This window comes from Chelonoidis abingdonii, chromosome 2 (genome assembly GCF_003597395.2).
Source record: "Chelonoidis abingdonii isolate Lonesome George chromosome 2, CheloAbing_2.0, whole genome shotgun sequence".
Taxonomy (NCBI): domain Eukaryota; kingdom Metazoa; phylum Chordata; order Testudines; family Testudinidae; genus Chelonoidis; species Chelonoidis abingdonii.
In genome coordinates, this window is record NC_133770.1 from 191,244,187 (window position 1) to 191,257,485 (window position 13,299).

At 45.4% G+C, this 13,299-nt stretch overlaps 1 protein-coding gene across 2 annotated transcripts; it reads left to right on the top strand.

Moving 5' to 3' along the window:
• The first annotated feature begins 1,468 nt into the window (after positions 1-1,468).
• Positions 1,469-12,004, top strand: NRSN1 (neurensin 1). Of its 2 annotated transcripts, XM_032768663.2 has the most exons (4): positions 1,469-1,604; positions 3,557-3,633; positions 9,102-9,299; positions 10,220-12,004. In XM_032768663.2, the coding sequence occupies exons 3-4, from the start codon at positions 9,111-9,113 to the stop codon at positions 10,616-10,618; spliced, it is 588 nt and encodes a 195-aa protein (XP_032624554.1). In that variant the 5' UTR covers positions 1,469-1,604; positions 3,557-3,633; positions 9,102-9,110; the 3' UTR covers positions 10,619-12,004. The 2 variants fall into 2 exon arrangements, with proteins under 2 accessions (XP_032624554.1, XP_032624555.1); XM_032768664.2 differs by lacking the exon at positions 3,557-3,633.
• The last annotated feature ends 1,295 nt before the right edge of the window (positions 12,005-13,299 follow it).

Sequence of the window (13,299 nt, forward strand, 5' to 3'; positions counted from 1 at the left end):
ATGGAAACCACCTCCTCTTCTCCCTCTTATCACATTCCCCCTCTCCACTGCTGCCTCCTCCTACCCTGCCTGATGAAGCCTCCTTCAGCTGAATCTCCACCTTCACTGCAGGGCAAGGCCTCCCTCCAGCAGCTTTGCCGCCTTCAGTGCAGCAGTGAACCACCCAACCCCAGCCAGCAGACCCTGAGAGAATGAGCAAGAACCCACCACCAGAGCCAGTCCTAGTGCACAGTGCTTCCCTGACATACCATGGGGGGGGGGCATTCTACAGTCATTGCAGCCTGTGGATTGGATGGTGAATCCAGTAGCGGAAATCCCATTACAGATTGTTGCAGTTTTGCCTCCTATCAGGCCTTGACAGCATGTGCCACAGGGGTTGTGGAGAAGAATGCCCTACTACTACATAGGATTCATGATGTACAGCAAATCTATAGCAAGCTGTGATTCATATTTAAACACACACACAGGTGGGGCAGTGCCCCAATGCCTTGTATACGTGAGACACCATTTGTCTGGGATCGTTATTATAAAGACACATGATACAATTTCCTCTTGCTCACAATATGGAAGCAGCCCTGCAAGCTTGGGCATTGCTGAGCGTGGATTCCTTTGGGTTTAACACACCATAAGTGGACAATGAGATGGACAGATACACAACTTAATCATTTATTATTTATATTGCAGCAGTGCCTAGATATCTCCCCTCCCTGACGGGGACCCCATTGTTGTAGGCAGGCTATTAGCTATAAGATAGTGAGAGCTAGTCCTGGCCCTGGAGATTTTTACAGTCTAAGAAAAGTGGCAGGACAAAGGAAGTGAAATAGGTGCACAAAAGGGAAGTGACTGGGCCAACATCACACAGTCGGCTACAGACAGAAGCCAGGATTGCATGCATCTGCCGAAGTGGGTATTCATCCCCTAAAGCTCATGCTCCAAAACATCTGTTAGTCTGTAACATGCCACAGGACTCCTTGCTGCTTTTACAGATGCAGACTAACACAGCTACCCCTCTGATGCTAGAAGCCAGGATTGGAACTCAGGTCTGCTGACTCCCAGTCCACCAGGGAGGAGGCCCCTGATCTTGCATTTCCCACTGAGCCCTAGCGGCTGGCTGGTGGCAGAAGATACTGAGTGACAGAGTTTGTCCGCGAGGGCTCCCCAGCAGCAGGAGCGCAGCTCCTCTTCTCCAGGCCTGGGAAGCACCTTTAAGGGCCCTAGCCAAAGCCAGATATCTTGTGTTTAAGCCCATGATCTGTGATCCTTCAGCACGGGAGAAGGGGGGAACCTCTGGCTCAGTGCCCCCAGTGCACCCCACCAGGGGCGGGGCTTTGCGGTTTGTGGGGCGCTGTGAACAATGGGAACGGAACTTACAGCGCCTGTGGGGGAATCGCGGGTGGCGGGGGGCGCGGGCTAGGCTCGCTCAGCCCCGGCAGCGCCCGGGAGCGGCGGCGGAGTGCGCAGGCCCAGGGCGAGCCGGGCTCGGCGGGAGGGGACACGAGACGCGGTGTGTGAGCGCGGAGCGGCTCAGAGCCGGGATGGGAGCCGCGCGAGAGATCTGCAGCTAGCGCAGCTGCACTTGCTCAGCCGGCAGCAGGGAGGCTCAGGTAACCAGCGCCGGGCGCGGGCAGTGCTGCGGGCCGGGGGTGCAGAACGGGCGGGGATCCTCCGTGTCCGGGGGCTGTTGGGCCGGGCTTGGGCGGACACACTTGCCCCTGGCAGTTTTCCAAGGGGGGAGGCTGAGCTGAGCCTCCCCACGAGCCGCTGGGGAGGCGGCACGTTTCCAGGCTAGGAACCGGCGGGTCAGACAGCAGCTCCTGCCGCTGGCTTTTACAGGACGGTATTGAACTTCCAGATGAGCCTCTTCTCCCTGCCGGAGCCCTGCGCCCAGAGAGAGGGGAGCTGCAAAACGCTTCTGCGTGGTTGCTAACCCAAGCGCCACGGCAGCCCTGCAATGGGAAAGGGGTCGTGGTTCCACAGCCGGGAGACCGCGCCGGCTACAGTGCAGGACAAGCCGAGGGCGTTTTCGTTTCATAGTTGGTCTTTGGGCGCAGACCGTATTGGGCTGGCTGGGCGAAGGGTGCGTCGGTAAATTTTACACAGAGAGCGAGCGAATTACCAGTTGCTGAGAGCCGGCTGCTTCGCTGGATGCTTTGCAAGCGCTTGACAGCAAGTCTCGGTGAGGCCAGCTCGCCTCCTGAGAGTCGCGGCTGGGTTTCAGCACCATGGAGAGCGCACTCTAGGCAGCAGTGAAGGGCACTGAAGGCCACTTCCTCCTGCAGAGCCGAGGCGTGCAAGGAAACCAGTTGCTGTGGGGGTTGCACTGCTTCCCTCCTTGCTGGTGCCATCGGTGGCACTGGGAGATTTACTGCTCTCCCTGCTCCAAAAACAAGCAGTAATTCAGGCGTCGTTTATGTTTTCTGTAGATTAGCCTGAAGAGGAAAATATGGTCTTCTCCGTTGTTGGAGGGCCTTCTGCAGCTGGAATGTGTATCAGCTGATCAAAATAAAACTAAGCCTCAGCCATCTCTGAGATTCTGCTGATACCTTAGTGAATATAATTATAGAAGGTGGAGAAAGAACTCTAGTAACTGAAATGTAAACAAATCTCTTTAAAGAAGGGCTAACCTGCTTTCCTGGGGCAGAGGAAGGGTAATGAGTGAGGATTGTTGATATGATTAAAATGGGGAGTTCAATTCCTTTTACAACAGATATTCACAGAAGCTATACTATCCAGTAAGTACCTCCGACGTTTTTCTGGGGGGATGCCATTGACCTTGTTTAATAAAGAAAAAGTAAAAAATAGCCTGCCTTCCTTGTTCCTACAGGCATGTAAGTATAGGAAACTTGAAATTATGATTACTTTCATTTACAGTATGGTGCATCATATTGTAGTTACTCACCAGGATAAAATAGATTTAACCTGTTACAAGAAGCATTATTTAAAAGTTGTGATGCACTAAGTGTGAGACTGTGGCATTACCATGAGCCCTTAGTAAAGAGTACTGCCTAGTTGCACTGATCTCAAAGCAGACCCGGGGCCTCAGATGGTCACAATATGGTCTTTGCTTCCCCCTTCTTGACTAAGGGAAGTAATTTGTGCCATTTCTCTCCTTGGTGTAGTTTACTTCCTCCTTTATGCTGCCTTGGCTGAAGTCAGGCTCCACCCACCTGCACAGACTGGGGAATAGCAGCTGTTCAATCCTCTGAGCACAAAAGGGTGTAGACCATGCAGGAAATTAATAGGGTGCCTTATGTCCACATTCCCCTCTGTTTGGCTGTGTGACAGAGCTCACAATTGACTCCTCAACAAGAAAAGAGGCCTGTTCATAAAAGGCATGATGCAAAGCCCACTAAAGTCAATGGAAAGACTCCCATTGATTTCAGTGAACTTTGGATCAGGCCCAGCCTGCCTTGCTTTGGTCTCTATCCTAAGGGAACATTAGGTATGGACATTAGATTTTGTAAGCATCAAGATTATCCCATGAATTATTATCCAATATCTATGTTATTTACTCCAGAATTCACTATTTCTAGGGGGGTGTCTTTTTTTCCTGTAGGTAAAGATTGGAAAGATGAGCCTTTAAACAGAAAAGTCAGAGTGTCTAACATCAGGAGGAGGAGGAGGACTTAAAACGTAAGAATCCATTTTAATTTGTGTTTTACATTTGCAGGGTCATGGTCGTGCATGTGCTGAGACAGCAACATCACATTTCTGTTTTCTTCTGTTTTAGCAGAGCTTTCAAATTCAGTTTTCTAAAAGGTAAACATTTAATACTTAAAACAATTAATTTATCATGAAGCAGTTTGAAAATTCATTGAGTAGTTTCTCCGGAAATATGCTCAGTGTTTCACCCATCTAGTCACAAAACTGATCACCACCCTCCTACCCCCCACCTGCTGTATCAGTGCAGTGTAATAAAGCACAAAATAAACGCAAGATAGTCTTTATCTGGGGAATAAAGTTGCTACGGGGATTGCTACACTGAAGCTGCGTGTTCTGAAGTTCTGACTGTAACTTCTCTGTATTTCTGGAGATTGATAATGATTACACTGGTCCGCTGTTATGCTGTGAAAAGTTCTAAAGATGAACAGCTGTCCCTTGGCTTTATACAAGCTCTAAGCTCAGACCAAAACACTGATATAGGGTAACAGTGTTTACTCCACTTTTGGGCAGAAGATTCCCAAGCATAGGCTTTTTAGGCCCAGATCCTTCATGGTATTTAGGCACCTCACTCCCAGTGAAGTCAATGGGAGTGAGGTTCCCAAGTACCTTTAAGGATCTGGCCCTTCATACCCACATCCACAAAAGTGAAACCTATGCCAATACATTCAACACCCCAACACAGTAGCTGTTGTTTATATTGATCTGGTACAAATGGGTGCCTTTGAACACTCCTCCACATATTTATTGTGGACTCTTTACCTCACCTCCCTTCAGCATTCTGTTCAATACCACTGCCTCATTCTCATACAGCAAGAGCCACATTCATGTTGCAGCTCAGAAGACAGACTACATCACTCCAAATCACCACTGGGGACTGAAATCCTCTCCTTCTTCTGTCTAGGAACTCATAGTATCTCTACATGAAGAAACAGAGACTAGGATAGATTTGCCCACATGTAACAGCTTATTTGTTTGTGTGTTTGAGCAGTGGTTGGAGGGGAGAGAGAAAGTGTGTGTGTGTGTGTGTGTGTGTGTGTGTGTATTGCTGTTGGGTTTTGTTGGAATACTAAATGTGTAGGTTGCTTAGAATCTTGTATAGGCATCTTTTTAATTATTGTTTAAATCAAATTAAATAAGTATTACACAGAAGACGTTTCATGAGAGCCCTGCGGTGAAGGGAAGGAGTTGGAGATTGCTAGGTCTTCTCTAGAAATCCATGAAAAAACATATGTAACCTAGTGTTAAGATTATGCTGTCAGGTTCATTATTTTCTTTCCCCCTCTGCAATTGGAGATGCACTGGGGGTCATAACCAATAGAGGTGTACATGGGAAGTTACTGTGACTGAGTGAGCCAGGAAGCAGCCTAGAGGCATGGGAGCTCCTAAGAAATGTCCTTGGCCTCTCACAGAGCACCTGAGATTGGGTAGATCTTTGGACTGAGTTCTCTTCTAATTCTGCGGGGAAGCCTCTCCAGGGAGGATGATCACACAGAAACCAAAGTCCAGACTATGGATTTTTCCAGTCCTGCACCTAAAACCGACCCACACAATGTGTCTTGGAACTTAATAATTCAGAAGTAAGAAAAAACACGTTTGTGAGGAGTCACATTTAGTTTGAGCCAAAAGTCCACTGAAGTCATTGGGAATTCTCCTCTCTCTCTACCTACTGCCATTGATTTCAGTAGGCTTTGAATTATGCCCTTGTGGTATAACTGTCAGTTCTGCTCTAGTAGCTCTGATTAGAAGATTCANAGCATGAGCTTTTGTGGGTGAATACCCACTTCGTCAGATGCATGTGACAAAGTGGGTATTCACCCACGAAAGCTCGTGCTCCAAAACGTCTGTTAGTCTATAAGGTGCCACAGGATTCTTTGCTGATATTACCTTATGTTTTCTTGAATTAACTGTAGTAAATTACAGAGGAGAATGAAGATCACTAGAGATATTGGGCCAGATTCACTGATATGCTCCAGTTGCTTTGCATGATCCTGCTGATGCAAAGCAAGTATCAACCTAGCTTAATTTCCCCAGGAGACTGCTGTGCATGACCAGAGCAACACAAAGCAGCCAGATACACTAGTCAAACTGATCCATTAGGCCTCATTCTCCCTTACCACTGACTTTGTGTTGTCCTTTACGTCTGTGTAAAGTGCGAGTAAAATACTTCCATTCTGAGCTCACTATGCACAAGTTAAAAATGATTGTACAAGTTGCAAGTCAGCGGAGACTCACACATACAGTTTATATGAGGAGACAGTTTTGTCCTGCGAGATATGGGACTTGACTGGCAGGGCCGGCTCTAACATTTTTGCAACCCCAAGCAAAAACAAAGAGCGCCGCCCCGCCTCACCCCCCGAGCGTCGCGTCGCCCAAGTCCCGCCCCCTGAGCGTTGTGCTGCTGAAACACACCCCCGCTGAGCGCCATGCCGCCCAAGTTCCCGCCTCCCCCCAGCGCCGCCAGGCCGAACCAAAAAAAACCAAAAACAAACCCTGAATGCTGCCCCGTCCCAAGGTGCCGCCCCAAGCACGTGCTTGGTAGGCTAGTGTCTAGAGCCAGCCCTGTTGACTGGGAGCCAGGAGATTATTTGGTATGGGAGGGTTGGCAATCTGTTTCCTGCTCTGCCAGTGATGCTCTATATTGACCTTAGTCAATCCCTTAATTTGTGTGTGTGCGCCTCATTTTTTTTGGCACACCCTCAGGTGATCTCAAGACACTTTACAAACACTAATTAAGCCTCACAATAATTTGCGTGTGCCTCAATTTTCCACATCTGATAATTGGAGATAATGCTTACCCCTCATTGCAAGGCAGTTTGAGGTATATTATAAGATATTATTGTGTCATATCTTTGAAGGAATATATGACAGTATGAATCTAGCTATGAAAGGGCTGTGCAGATAAGGAAGCTATGGTAATTCATACAGCCACTTTACAGACTAGTGCAGTACACAGTCAAGTGCAGAGGATTAGAGGCCAATAGGCCATGATTCCTGAGTCCGTTTTGGATTCTACCATTAACTTATTCCTGCCCATCCTGGCTAATAGCCATTGATGGATCTATCTTCCATGAATCTATCTAGCTCCCTTTTGAACCCCGTTATAGTATTAGCCTTCCCAGCACCCTCTGGCAAGGAGTTTCAGAGGTTTACAGTGCATTGCATGAAAAAATTATCCTATTTGCAGTGCCTGTCTAGTAATACTTTGCAGTTGCCCAAAATATTTATAAGACAACATCTTGATATCCATGCAACTCTATCACCAGAGAAAGGCATGTACCCATGTACCAGCTAATTTATTTTCTGTGTTTCAGTCTATACATTGCAGATGTGTGGTTCCCCCTTGAATCAGATTGGCAGGATAATGACCAATAATCATATAGAATTGTCTTGCTTTCTGGGGGCTGCCTCCAGCTTTATGATGTCTGATTTAAAGACATCTACCTCCCTCTCTAACTAAGGGGAGTCTCTTGTTGAAGACCATTAGACTGGGAGTCTGTGCCATCTCAACCAATCAACAGAAAGCAAATCAGTCAGAAAAATGATAGTATTATTTCTTTGGTTTGGTCTGTGAGGAAACACCCTAGGGAGGAAGAACAAGAGTCTTGAGGCTGAAGGGGGAAAAAAAGAGAATGGGAATCTTTGGAGTCCCGTCCCACTCCCCACTGGGAGAGCTTCTCAAAGAAGTGCTGCTCTAAGCACTTTGAAGTCAAGGGCTGCATCTGCAGATGTCCAGATGCTTAACAGAGAGGATCTAGGAATGCTGGGTGGCAGCTTTGCAAAGCTTGTTCATCAGCACCTCCACTCTCCAGTGCAGGAGGTGGTCCTGGAGTGGGCTCCAAACCTTGTTGGACAAAGAACTTCCACATGCTTGTAGGCCTCCTGGATTTGATCCATTTGGCCTTGATATATCAGAATGCTTTGAGGCCTTTCCACAGAAATTCTTACGATACTATAATGGCAGGAATACATTAATACCAGGGGAGAAGCTACTCCTATCAGAGAAAAGTGCATAAGATTCCTCAACACTGAGCCATGAAAACAACCAGGGATGAAAGCAACCAGTGGATTACAGGCTTAGTGTCATAGCGATGCCTGTACCTACCAAGAGCCGAATTCTGCCATTGTTTTTAATTAGCATGCTCCAGATTTTTACATAATTTCAGTGAGTGTTGCAGTATTTGTCCATCTCATTTAACACAAAGGGAGCTGGTATTCTAGAGTGAGTGAAATCATGTGCATTTGGGATATTGCACTGGTTACTGAAGGGGATAGGGGCTAGAAGCCTATAAAATGCAAGAAAAGGGGGTTGGAGTGGGAGAACCTTGTTAAAACAAACAGGATAGGTATGCTTGCATCGCACTGTTAGGTTTGTTACTTGAAGCTGATGTTAGGTCTCACTCATACCTTTTGGTTCATATAATCCTACTAAATCCATAACAAAGGCATTATAATACTTCTAAAATACTCATCTACAGATGAATATTAAAGTGGCACACTCATTTTCAAAAGGCCTGATTGATTTCACTTACACTTATTTTACATTACTGTAACTCTGCTGAATTCAGTGGAGTTATACCTGTATATGTGAGGTCAGGGTCAGACCCTGGATATTTAAAACAGAAAATCTTTGTTTTACTAGTACTTTATTACAATGGAAAGAATTTAGAACACTGCATTTACTTTTCACAGTGCGTGAAATCCTAACCCTTTTGTAGTCAGTGGGGCCAGGCTTTACCTCACAAATTTACTATCTGCATCTGGTAAATTAAAACAGGCTTGTTAGTTTGTAATAATTTTCATTTTCTGATTTGTAGATAGTAGAACAAATGTGCCATGCTTGAGGGTATTTTTATTCAGAAAAACTAATTTTAAGGCTAGTCTTCATGACCAGGTCCCCCGTGGCTATTTATGTCACAGTTATATATAATCCCACAGTTATGTCTCTGTTTTACAGGCTTAAGAAAAAACGAAGCCATCGAGAAGAGTTTGTGAAATGTTCCAAATTAGCAAATAAAGCTAGCAAGCGATGCCTAACATGACTAATAGTAATGGCATTTGTATCAGAGATCAAGGCACTCAGCCCCGCAGTCATGCAATGTCTCTTTAAATTTACATAAAATTAAATGATATTCCATCATGAATTATGGAACTGGAAACGCGACATGTAAAAAACAACTGTGTTGAGTGTTCACAGATCCATCTTTAGGGTGTAATCCTGCAAGGTGTCAAGGGCTCTCAGCACCTACTGACTTCAATCGGAGTTGAGGGCCCCCACACCTGCCAGGAGTGCTCAGCACTTAGCAGGATCGAGCCCTTAGTTTGGGAGTGTGGGATGGAGAGAACTCCACAAGGCTTCTTCTCTTTCTAGAGCTGACATCAAGGGATTATTTGCAGCCCATTTTGTTTGAGTCTGTCTTGTGTGAAATCTCTCATTGCAGGTGAGAAGGATGAGCTCATATGCGGATATCTGTAGCTCCAAGCAAGCGCAGAGCAGCACGGAGGGAAGTTATCAACGCTATGGAGTTCGATCCTATCTGCATCAATTTTATGAGGACTGCACAGCTTCAATTTGGGAGCATGAGGATGATTTTCAGATCCAGAGGTCACCTAGCAGGTGGAGCTCTGCATTCTGGAAGGTACAGCTCACCACTCTACAGAAATTATTATTTGGTTCAGGCCCAGTTTTCAGTAATTACTGAGCATCCACCCTTTGAAAATGAGGCCCTTTTAACATATATATCCGATTGGGCATCAAAAAATAAAACACACAAAATTAAGTCACTTTTGAAATCTTGGCTGTAATTTGTGAAAATGTAGAGAAATGACTCTCTCAACACATTCATGCATAGCTTTCACTGACATTCATAAAAGCATAGGTGGGTGTATGATCAAACTACCAGGGAAACAATAAGGGCTTGGTTTACTAAAAAGTTAGGGATCCTATGGAAATCAAGCTTTGCACTTATTATTTAAACTGGGCAGGAAATGTAATGTTGTGACTTATTTCTACCACACCATCCTTTTAACCTCTGCAAGATAAAACATTTCATGGCCAGAAAACAGGAGGTGGTCATATGTAATGGGTCATCAGCAGGGTTTGAATCCAGGACTTTCAATGCCAAAGCTCAGACCTCCACTACCTGTGCTAAAGAAGGAGCTTTGTCACCTAGTAGCAGTAATAGGTTAAGAACATAAGAATGCCCATACTGGGTCAGACCAATGGTTCATCTAGCCCAGTATCCTGTCTTCGGACAGTGGCCAGTGCCAGGTGTTTTACAGGGAATGAACAGAACTGGTAATCATCCAGTGATGATACACATTTACAGCCTCTACACATGCTTATTTCTTTTTCCTAGAAACTCCCATATGTATGTTGATTTAAACAAAGATCAGTTGTAGAAACAATTCCAACATGGCAATTCATCCACATATTTGAATTCTATGAATTGGGGCTCAGAAGACAATGTTTGCTTCCTGGTAGGATTGACAAATATTTGTGTAGACAATGAAAATGTTAAATGATGAGGCCACATTCATTTTTTACCTTTTTTTCCAGGTCGGACTCATCTCTGGGGTAGTTTTTATGCTGATCGGGTTAACAGTTCTTGTCGTAGGTTTTCTTGTGCCACCGAAAATCGAAGCCCTTGAGGAAGAAGATTTTGTTGTTGTGGATAACCATGCCATTCAGTTTAACGGAGCCCTTGATATATGTAAGCTGGCAGGAGCAATCTTATTTTGTATTGGTGGGACCACAATGGCAGCATGCCTGTTGATGTCTGCTTTTGCTAAAAGCTACTCCAAAGAAGAAAAGTACCTTCAGCAAAAGTTTAAAGAGAGAATAGCAGACATAAAAGCCCACGCACACCCAGTCACAAAAGCACCAGCACCAGGAGAATCGAAAATACCTGTCACTTTGTCCAAAGTTCAAAACGTCCAACCTTTGTCAGAAACCTGACATTTCTCTTTTTAATTTATACATCATTTAATTTGAAAAGGTCAGCCTTTGTGAGCATATGAATTTGTGTTTACAGTACAGCTTCAAGTACTCTGCTCTGTAAGAGGGGAACTGATTGGAAACCTTATCTAGCAGAATTTAGATGTTGGCAAATGAGGGAAGTTTAGGAGATTAGTGCTCTGAATAATGTATTTACATGTTCAAATATATGAATTGTGTAAACAAGTGTTCACCTATGTTGATCTAGGTCAACCTACCAACACAGTTACAACAACACTGGAGGGGGAAAGAAAAGATTTAATTTCTTATCATTTTCTATGTCATTTGAGAAAAATGGGCATTTTTATACCAATTGTATCATGGCCATCCAAAATTATGCTCTGTTTAAAGTTAATGTGGTGTGTTCTTTTTTTAGCTATGGTAGTTTTTAAAACTTTTTTTAGACTTGGTGTTCTTTCACTTTCGAGTCCTGCTGTACATGGTGTAATATCCTGACCTCTTTACCCATGTTTGTAGTCCTGTCGTTTTCAATAGTCTCTATAAAAAGAAGAGTATACATATACACATTCTAAGTCTCTCAAACAGAAGAAACTGTGCTGCCCCGATTTTGATTAAGGCAATTCAGTGTTTCCATATGGGAAACAAACATAATTTTAGGCCCAAATTTGTCACCATCTTTCCTTTTTAAAATCACCAAATTTTGTTAACAACAAATTCAAAATAAGGAAAGCAAGATTATGAAACATCCTATTTTAATTAAGAAAAAGAACTCCACATTTCCCCATTGGTTGTTTGGTGTGGTGTCCCTCATCATGAGTCTTTGCCAAACGTTCTTAAAACTCGTAACACACATTTGGGCCTTGGCAGGTTGAGAATTAAACTATGGTTTAAAGCAGTGGTTACCAACTGGTCGATCACGATCAATTGGTCGATCCTAGAGGATCTCCCTGTCGATCGCGATTTCTGGTGGCAGTGCAGTGTGGCTGCCTAAGGCTACTCTGCCCCTACACCACTCCTGGAAGTGGTCATTGCAGCCCTGTGGACCCAGGGGTGGGAGGGCAGGGGTCTCCCTCCATGTGCACTGCTCCTGCCTGCAAGCACCACTTTCTCAGCTCCCATTAGCCGGGAGAGCTGTGGGGGATGGTGCTTGCAGAGACGGGCAGGGCATGGAGCCACATGCCCTCCACCCTCCCCACCCCAGGGACTGCAGGAGCACATTGGCCCCTTCCGGGAGCAGCGTGGGGGCAGGGTAGGCATGGAGCCTACCTTAGCTTTGCTGCGCCCACTGCTGACTGGGAGCCACCGGAGGCAAGTGCTGCCTGGTGGGAGGCCACACTGCAACCCCCATCCCTGAGCCCCCTCCCAGACTAGCACCCCATACCCCCTCCTGCATGCCAAACCCCCTCCTGCACCCCAACCCCCTGCCTTCCCTTCCCAGAGCCAGCATCCTGTACCCCCTCCTGCACCCCAACACACTGCCCCATCCTGGAGCCCTCGCCTGCATCCAAACTCCCTCCTGGAGTCTACACCCCTTCCTGCAGCCCAACACTCCCTCCTAGAGTTTGCACCCCAAACCCCTGCCCCTGGCTCTGCTCAGAGCCCCCTCTCACACTGCAAACCCCTCAGCCCCTGCCCAGAGCCCACATCCCCTCCCAAATCCCAACCCCCTGCCCCAGCCTGGTGAAAGTGAGTGAGGGTTGAGGAGAGTGAGCAACAGGGAAGGGGGCGGGATGGAGTGAGCAGGGCGGGGCTTTGGGGAAGGGACGTGGCCTTGGGGAAGGGGCAGGGTAGATCCCGAGTTGTCCATAGATTCAAAACAGTGATTTTGGGGATAAAAAGGATGGAAACCACTGGTTTAAAGTGAAATTCCTAGCCTGCTGCGTCCTGTCTCTACATAATCCCATTAGTTGATCTTAAAGTATCTATCTACAGAAAATTTAAAATGTTGTTCTATTTTTATAGATAGTAGAGTAAGTTCTCCTTAACTGGAATACATTTGTCTGGCTGCTTACCTGAATCTTTGTCCTTTCACTAAAGAAACTTAATTTTGTTCTCATATGAGGTTGATAGCTCATCCTCTTAATCTATGGATTTAAATTAAAGATGTATAATGAATGATGTGACCTTTGTATTCTCTGACAATACATTTCACCTTATAGTTCCATTTATTTTTTGAATGGATTCAGTAAAATTATATGAACAAGCCAAACATGAATTTTGTGGTGAGTCCTTTCAAGTAACTATTTTCCTTTCAAAACATAAAATATCAGTTTCAAAGATGAATCACAAATGAAGTCACTTAGCTGCATAGCACAAGTGAACCTGTTTGTGTTGATGCCCTTTGTGCATGAAGCACATTGCCAGTTTCAATGTGTAGTGTGGAAATTGGTGACAATGACATTGCATCAGATTCAGGATGGAAAACTCTGGCTATCCAGATTAAGTCTGGAGGTGGCTGTGCTCCATGCTTTGCTCATTCAAAAGTTCTGGATCTGCAAAGCCTTTCATGGACTTTGGAGGTGCTGAAACCAGAAAGAGGGGTTTGGGGTTTTCTTTGAGTTGAAACTGGAATAATTGTTATGAATGGTGATAGAAGTAAGAAAATCGTACTTGATGATGCTAAGAAAAATTTCAGCCAGACACAGCCAGGTAGATTACCATAGCAACATATATTTGAAATG